At 39.6% G+C, this 9,497-nt stretch overlaps 1 protein-coding gene across 1 annotated transcript in view; it reads left to right on the top strand.

The window, feature by feature from the left end:
* LOC115092831 (hexokinase-2) overlaps positions 1-9,497 on the top strand; it is a gene marked incomplete in the record, with an annotated part of 149,332 nt that overhangs the window by 73,338 nt on the left and 66,497 nt on the right. The window contains 2 exon segments of the mRNA XM_029604163.1: positions 4,131-4,279; positions 6,599-6,718. Coding sequence (XP_029460023.1) covers positions 4,131-4,279; positions 6,599-6,718 — 269 coding nt within the window.

Here is a 9,497-nt window from a genome sequence, read left to right as displayed (position 1 = left end):
GTTCACAATCCTTTCCTTCAGCAAAGTCTCCATTAATTTTACCACCACTGAAAAGTGAGCCCTGGGTGTTGTTGGACCTAATCCTACGTAGGTTTATCAAACACATCTAGGAACTGTTCTAGAAGCATCTGCTTGTCTACCTTAAGGCTGGTCTTTGCCTCTGGCTGCAGTCACTTGCAGCTGGTATCTTTCAGATGATGGAACATATTTCAGGGACTTTCCCTGGGCTGTAGGATGCCCTGCTGGAACTGCTGCTAGTATATTTCCGAGTTATACCCAGTTCTTTCTAGGATGACAGTCTTGACTTCTGCATAGGTGGCCCTTCCATCTGGGTTGGCCACTTGAAAGACTGCTTGGCTTTTGCCCGTGAGCAGATTTGCAAGGTACATGTTCAGTTAACTTCTGGCCAATCCAATAGGTGGATGGTCCTTTCAAAGCTTTTCAGGAAGATCCCTGGGTCCTCCCCTGCCTTCATCTTAAACAGGACATGAGATAATTGATTCATTTGAGTTGAGGCAGCTTGCATGGCTTGAGCAATCTGCACTAGCATCCCCCATTGCTGGGTGACCTGTTCGTGTAAATTTTGCATGAATGTCTGTAGCTGCTGCTGGACTTCTGCCAGGAGATGTACCAGCTGCTTCATGTCATTTGCTTCTCCGCCTACGCAAGCCAGAAGCTTGGCAAGTCTCCGAGGAAGGAGAGTTACAGAAAAGCAAAAAGCCTTTCTGGCTTGTTTGGCTCTTACTAACTGGTTATTTCACTAGCTGCTTCAGGAAGGGCTAACTCCCTTGGCCTGAAATAACAAAGTCCCATGCTGTTACTGTGATGAGGCCCCAGGAAAAGAAAAAAACAAAACACTTTTTTTTGCTCCTCTGTGGTTCTTGCATAGAACCAGGGGTCCCTCTGCTCTCACCATATGTGATCACTTGGGAGCAGCCAGGAGTTGGGAAACAACCAGGAGTAAAAAAAAAAAGACCAACTCAAACTGGTTCCACACAAACAAACTCTTTATAAACACAAACCAAAATACAGCATAGAGGCTGCTTACCTTAGCAGTTTCACAATATTCAAGAATACGTAGTTCTTCAACAGGTTGGCTTCCTGCCTTCTCCCTAGCCTTCTGGGCCCTGCCTTCTTATCCAAGGTTGCAAAGATGCTTCCTGGCCCAGAATCCCTTGCTGTGTGTTACATTTTGCCGTTCGCGAATGCCCCCCCCCCCCCCAGCAGCTGCACTCACACAAACGGTGCCAGTGATTCCCATGCAGCAGGAGGCTGCAAGCCTCCTTAGTGCTTGTGCCGATGCTGCCAGATTTAAAGGGACCGCAATGGGGAAAGCCCCTGTGGCAGCCTCTGAAGATGTCATCAACCTTCTCCTATATAAGGGCTGTCTCAGACGTTCTTTCAATGCCTTAGCAAAGGTTGTCTGCTTTGTCTTCAGTTTGACTTTGTCTTCCTCTCCAGCCTCTGCCACGGTATTCAGCTTCAGCCTTGCTCGTCTGCAGTCTAGCCTGCCTTTCAGCTCTGTCCATAGTTACAGACTTCTGGGCATTCTCTTAGCCTGGCCCGTGCAAAGACTCATTTCCCCGCTGTTGGCGCAGACCTTAGAGCTCTGCCCCCCAAGGTTGCGTCAGTTGCGCCTTTGACAAGAAGAGCTCATGCTTACGATGCTCATAACACTGTGATGGGCAAGATAGCTGGGGCCGGTCTGTTAAGGTGTTCTGAGGGAGTTTCTTATACACTCCCTCACAGCTGGATTCATATTACTGAAGTGTAATTGTCTCGTTAGTGCACTTGAATGTACAGAAATAACGGTTAACAAAATCATATAAGTTGATACCTTTTTTATGGATCTAACCTAATATATTCATAGACTAGGTTTCAAGACCTACTCTCTTCCTCAGGTCAAAATAGAATAAGAAAAGATGGTATTTATATTTGCCAGGAACTGTAAGTGAATCATAGAAGGCATTGAAGTGATAAGGTGAAATGGGGGTGGGGTTTGGTGAGTAATCACTGGGTGATAAAGCAGTAAAGTTTTATGGCTCATAGTGCAATAATCTAGGACTCCTAGAGTTACAAAGTGTCTGATCATTTTAATGTCAAAAGTCTCTTGTTCCCGGATTGTTTTAAATTGTCCTTTAATTATCCTTATCATAAAATAATTGGTTCGGTTTGGGTCTGAAAAGAGCTCCCTCACAGAAGTGGTACTCTTTATCTTCTTTGTAGTGTTTAATCTTGTTACAGAAGTAATCTACACTTAATAAAAAATAATTTCACAAACAGACTTTAGTAGCTGAATTTATCAGAAGGAAGTTGTAAACTAACACACACACATAAAACTACTTCTCTTTATTGCAGAGCTGGAGTGGTGCCAAATGTCTATAAAAATGGGTGGGTTTTTTTTTTTAATTCACTAGTCTAAAGCTGTACCGTCTGTGTACTGTCCAATATTTCAACAGTAGGCCTGTAATATTCTCCTTCCAAATTAAAAAAAAAAAAAAAATGCTGAAGACCAACTGATGGCTCAGTGGCAGTAGTGTGCACTTTCATGCAAAGGTTCTCCAGTTTGATTCGTGGATCAAGTTTTCTGTACCCCAGGTCTGCTGGGACTGGGGATGCAATAGAGGCAGCATTCACAGCCCTTTTGGGGGCGGGTTTATGGTTATCATTAAGGGCAATGTCTGCTGCCTGGATTTAGAGCCTATGATACAGGGTTTCAGGACTGTTGCAGCAATAATCTGATTTAGGATCAGTGGGAGGCAGTGTTTATTAAAATGCTAATAATCTCTAGGCTATTGCTAATGATGCCAGGATCCCAGCACTTTTTCTAACTAAGGGGTAGACTTACTAAGGAGCAATAAGGGCTACAACGTGCGAAAACAGAATTTATTGTGCAATATTGCGTGGGGTTTTTTGTTTGTTTGTTTGTTTATTTTGTTGCGAAAAATCCATTCCTATTGAAATTAGCTGCTTTTGCGTGCATTTGCATGCATAAATTTTTCAGATGCATGCAAAGCAGTAAATGTTAGGTAATCCTATGTTGATAAAACAAGCTGTGTTATTTTAACAAAAATTGAGAAGATGTAGCTATTTTCCTGTGGGAGCATTGGAACGCTAGTGCAAGTCCTGATGCTTCCATGGTAATATTTAAAGGGCCACATGGACTGAAGACACCCCCACTGCCTCCTAGATGATGCCTAACCAGGACAAAAGTGTAAAAAAAAAAAATAACAAAGTCCTGTGACAATGCCCCACCCGGCTTCCCAAACCCTTCCCCTTGCCATAAAAATTTAACCCCTGGATTTAACCTCCCCCCCCCCCCCCCCCCAAGGAATCCAGACCCTCCCACATTTCCATAGATGAAATCCCTAGTTTCTAGTTGCCGCCTCCTACCCTATTTCCCCCCCCCCCCCCCCGACCCTCTCCTTACATAGAAAACATCCATGTGTCTAGTGGGGCCTGCCCGGAGCGCACTCTAGCTCTAGGCCAGTTGACGCCACCTTTCAAAATAGATTAAACATGTAGGTGCTTCAATTTTTGTATTTCTTGCAACTATCTCAGCCTAGCTGTGTAAGCCTGTGTACCCTGGTGTAATTGATGGCTTTTACTCTGCTACATACTCTGACTGCTGATAATGCCAGAAAATAATTCTGTTGAAATAATATCTTCGGAGTTTGTCCCACTTTTCTGGTACCAGGAGTGTGAACAAGGAGGACATAAGTCATAGGAGTCATACAGGGAATTCTCAATAAGCGAGAGTCCTATTCAGCTTAAGACACCTTGACCCCCTCTGCCTCTGCACCATCTGCTTGACCCACATACCCTCTGAAACCTTCCTGAGAGACTGGCATTTGGCTTACTCAGGGGGTAAATACTCTCACAGATGAGGATTACACATAGTTGTGGAAATGCTTTCCATACTGGATTTGCCAAATTAATGTTACATTCTGTTTAAGAGGCATATCTGGCCATTCTATGCCAATAAATAGATGCTATGAATTCTGGAAAAAGAAGTTATGTAATTTTCTGTATAATATCACTATTTGTTCGGCTTGACTGTAGTTTAAATTGAAAGCACTTACTGTATGTGACTGAGGTAAATATTTATTTTCTCACTTATTCTTTTGTAGAAGATGGAGATTTTTTGGCCTTGGATCTGGGAGGAACCAACTTCCGAGTACTACGAGTAAAGGTTTCAAACAATGGCCTTAAGAAGGTTGAAATGGAAAATCAGATTTATGCCATTCCGGAGGACCTTATGCGTGCTAGCGGCACACAGGTAGAAGGATAGTTTACCTTTAATTTTTGATAACTCATGGGTCATATATCCTGGGACTTATTTCTTCAGAAGACAATTGATATTAGTTGAAGAGTTTCCTGTTTCACCCATTATAAGTTAGCTGTGTTTCAAAATAGGAATCTTATGTGGTGCAATGGCTTCTCATGAGGGATTGGGTAATGGTGCCATTTTTTCATGAGATGATTCTCTATGGTGTTTCTTTTCGCCCTACTTTAAGTGGAAACTATTGTTAAAGAATGTGTGATTGTGTTGTACTGCAGAGACCATTCTTAAAATATGAGTGTGCCACTATTGCTACTATGTAGTGTTTAGTGTGCCATTTGAGGAAATCAAAATAATTGTAGATGAGCATCAGCTTGTTTAAGTTGCCTCTGCTTATTGCTTACATTGTAAGTAATTGCACTTGAAAGTTTAAAAAGGCCGATAATGTGTGTGGAAAGGCAAGCAGAGTCTATAGTGGCCCATGAGCAGTATCAAGTAATCTTCATGACCCCATTCAATAGTGCACACCCCATCTCTATACAATATGACAGCACTATGTGCCTTTCAATGCTTTAGGCTCTCCATTAACATACATCTCTATCTAATCTATTAACAGAGTCCTATCGATTAATAAAACCTTCCAAGGTTAGAAATGATAAAATCACAATACGCATGCACCAGATTACTCACTGGGCATGTGTGGCTGAGAAGTGACTGGGGACATTAGCGACTCTTGAACTCTAACTGAGTCTTTACTTCGAGGGCGGGGGGGGGGGGGGGTAATGCAATATGACCAAAAGTGTTCATATGTTTGTGTTTGTATTTGAATCTATGTCAATAAACTACAAATAAAAAAAAAAAAAGAAATGATAAAATCACACCACATTTGTTAGTTTTGCCTTTAGTCAACAACTAGCTGGTAAATCACTATACTATGGGATATTCTTGTAAATTGTACATATCGCTGCTACACCAACTGTTCTGCCTATACATGTATTCTTTTGCATTTGTGAATCCTGTTCTTATTTATTTTATTGCAAACATTTTATATCCTGCACCATCAATGTTTTTAGGTGGCTACAATAGTCAAACATAAAACTAATCATAAAACACAATAAATAACATAACATACATTTATTTTATTAATTGCCTTACTGTTAAAAATGCCCAAAGTGTACAGCAAGATAAAAAAAATAAACAATTGTTTAAAACAAATAAAACACATTCTTCAATTTATCAAAGATAAAAAAAAGGTCTAATACAGCTCATTACTACTACCTGGAAGCACTTTACAAGCACTTACCTTATTTCCATGACCCTACACTAATGTTCCCTCGCTCAACCAAAAATAGTGAGCATCATCCATGTTTTCAGTTTTTACGAAAGTTTTAGAACATTTTTCGCTTTATCTACTGGAAGATTATTCCATAAGAGTGGTACAGATATTGAAAAGGACCTATTAAATAATTTCACTTGGCAGAGCATATATTAAAACATCATAATAAAACAGTTTAACCTTATAATACACATAAAAACAAAACATACAATAAGAACATAAAAACAAAAGATATCTAAAACTGCTGATTAACAAAATAACTAAAAACAATAGCTATTACTTAAATCAAGACCATTATTTCAGTAGAAAAATAATCTCATTAGACAAGGGATTCCACAGTTTTGGTCCTGCAACACCAAAAAGGCAATCCCTAGACTTGCCTAACTTAATTTGTCTAACAGAAGGAACATTGATTCAGTATGGAGAGCTGTAAGTGTGTTTGGCTTAAATCTCCATGAAAGTCTATATATGTTACAATTAGCTAACGTGCCCCTGAAGAAGAGCTTGTTTTTAAATATAACATTGGTGGCATATGTACATGCAAACTGTTCAGCCTTGTCAGCTGTAATGAGAGAGAACTCTTCATGTGAATTTAAAAAAAAAAAAAAAAAAAAAAAAAAAAAAAGTACTTATGAAAAAACAGTGAAACCGATGATTGGACATTTTGGAGCTATGAAAGGAAATAGGCAACAGGAAAGCCCTGTTGAGAGCTCTGTTGCAATGTTCCTCATATAAAGTCTATTGTATAAAGGTCTTATTAAAATATTTATAAAAGTGCAATCTTGCACATTAGAATGATCTTGATGGTTTTTCAGTGAAATTTTGTTAGACAAAGCCGATTTACTGGCCTTGACTGAGGGTGCAAAACTTAGGACCTGATTTTAAGGAGCATTTACATGCACAATTCCTTTGAAAATTCACCTGTAAGAGGGCATATCTGCTTACATACATCTTTAACCAGAAAATCTATTTGCTTCCAGCTGTTTGACCACATTGCAGAGTGTCTGGCCAACTTCATGGAGACGCTGCACATTAAGGATAAGAAACTGCCCCTTGGATTTACCTTTTCATTCCCCTGTCACCAGACGAAGCTGGATGAGGTAAGGAAACAATCTGGAGTTGTAAAGTGGCAGAGGCAGGGAAAGGAGTTTTCTAGTCTTCTCTGAATTCTCTAGAGTAGTGGTCATAAGAACATAAGAACATGCCATACTGGGTCAGACCAAGGGTCCATCAAGCCCAGCATCCTGTTTCCAACAGTGGCCAATCCAGGCCATAAGAACCTGGCAAGTTCCCAAAAACTAAGTCTATGCCATGTAACCATTGCTAATGGCAGTGGCTATTTTCTAAGTGAACTTAATATCAGGTAATGGACTTCTCCTCCAAACTTCTCCCCCAAACTTCTCCCGAGAATGACCACACAGGATATTTTACACTAGCAAGAGAGCCAAAAATGGGGAGGTCCTCCTCAGTTTGCTGAGCCTTGGGCAGGAGGAGTTGAGCCCCTTGGAGGAGTTTGCTGAGAAGGGTTTGAGTTGGGAAACCAGGTCTGGCCCTTTTGATGGGGAACGGGGGAAGCTGAGGGCAGGAGTGTGGCAGATAGGAGTGTTGGTAATAATAATTCTAACTTTCTCCAAAGTTGGCAATCCTGGATTTATCCAGCAATCTGCTATATATATTTTATTTTGAAGATGTTAATAAATATGTGGATTATAGTCAGCCAGTGGATGTAGTGTATCTCGATTTTCAGAAGGCATTTGACAAAGAGCCTCATGAGAGACTCTTCAGGAAATTAAGTCATGGGGTAGGAGGCATTGTGAATTTGCAAACTGGTTACAAGATAGAAAACTGAATAGGACTAAATGGTGATTTTTTTTCAATGGAGGAAGGTAAATAGTGGAGTTCCCCAGGGATCTGTATTGGGATCGGTGCTTTTTAACATATTTATAAATAATCTGGAATAGGGAACAGTGAGTGAGGTGAGATCAGATTTGCAGATGAGACAAAACTATTTCAAGCTGTTAAATCACAAGTGTAGTGTGAGAATTTTGAGGACCACATTGCAAGACTGGGAGAGTAGGAATCAAAATGGCAGATGAAATTTAATGTGGACAAGAGCAAAGTGACTCCCATAGGGAAAAATGATCCAAACTATAATTACACATCATTAGGTACCATATCAGGAGTCTCATCCAGAAAGGAACTGGGTGTCTTAATGGACAATATTGAAATCCTCTGCTTAGTGTGTGTGGCAGTGGTCAAAAAAGCAAACAATTTTAGGAATGGAAAATATAATATCTCTGTATTGTTTGTGGTTCGATTGCACCCAAAGTACTGTGTACAGTTGTGGTTGCCACATTTCAAAAAAGATATTCCAGAACTGGAAAAGGTAGAGAAAGGTGACCAAAATGATAAAAGGGATAAAACAGCTTCCCTAGGAGGAAAGGCTAAAGAGGTTACGGCTTTTTAGCTTGGAGAAGAAATGATTAAAGGGACATATGATAGAGGTCTAAAAAATCATGAATGTAGTGGGATGGGTAAATGCGAATCAGTTGTTTTCCTTGTTTCAGGGTGGGGATCCCTAATCCCTTATTTTATAGAATGGCCTACCTGGATGAAGTTATTGCAGTATCTTGTGATCAAGATGAACAGATGTTAAAGGTCTTAAAGACCTCTATCATATCCCCCCTCAACTCTCTTTTCAAAGCTGAACAGCCCTAACCTCTTTAGCCTTTCCTCATAGGGGAGCTGTTCCATCCCTGTTGTCATTTTGGTTGCCCTTCTCTGTACCTTCTCCATCGCAACTATATCTTTTCTATTTTATTTATTTATTTATTTATTTAAGGCTTTTCTATACCGGCATTTGTCTGAGACATCATGCCGGTTTACATCGAACAAAGGGGAAACAACATAGAGAAATAAGTTACAATAAACAGGGAGCAGCAACTGGAAGATGCAAACATAATGTGTATAATAGACAGGTAAAGAAGAATAATGAAGTTATTATAGAACTAAGGCAAGGAAATAAAGCAGGAAATAAATATATATAATAATTAATAATATATATATATTTTTATTTTTTTGTTTTGAGATGCGGCGACCACAATTGCATACAGTATTCAAGGTGTGGTCTCACCATGGAGCGAGCAATACAGAGGCATTGTGACATTTTCCATTTTATTAACCATTCCCTTCCTAATAATTCCTAAGATTCTGTTTGCTTTTTTGACTGCTGCAGCACACTGAGCTGACTATTTTAAAGTATTATCCACTATGATATCTAGATCTTTTCCCTGAGTAGTAGTTCCTAATATGGAACCTAACATAGTGTAACTACAGCAAGGGTTATTTTTCCCTATGTGCAACACCTTGTCCACATTAAATTTCATCTGCCATTTGGATGCCCAGTCTTGCAAGGTCTTCCTGTAATGTATCACAATCCTCTTGTGGTTTAACTACTCTGAATAATTTTGTATCGTCCGCAAATTTGATAACCTCACTCATCATATTCCTTTCCAGTATTTTATTATATATAATATTTATAATATAATATTATAATAATTATAATATAATATTGGAAAACACTGGTCCAAGTACAGATCCCTGAGGCACTATACTGTTTACCCTTTTCCACTGAGAAAATTGACCATTTAATCCTACTCTCTGTTTCCTATCTTTTTAACCAGTTTGTAATCCACGAAAGGACATTGCCTCCTATCCCATGACTTTTTAGTATACTTAGAAGCCTCTCATGAGGGACTTTGTCAAACGCCTTCTGAAAATCCAGATACACTATATCTACCGGTTCACCTTTATCCACATGTTTATTAACCCCTTCAAACAAATGAAGCAGATTTGTTAGTCCTTTGGGTAAATCCATGT

Source organism: Rhinatrema bivittatum, chromosome 5 (genome assembly GCF_901001135.1).
Source record: "Rhinatrema bivittatum chromosome 5, aRhiBiv1.1, whole genome shotgun sequence".
Classification (NCBI taxonomy): domain Eukaryota; kingdom Metazoa; phylum Chordata; class Amphibia; order Gymnophiona; family Rhinatrematidae; genus Rhinatrema; species Rhinatrema bivittatum.
This window is presented reverse-complemented; position numbering and strand designations above follow the sequence as displayed.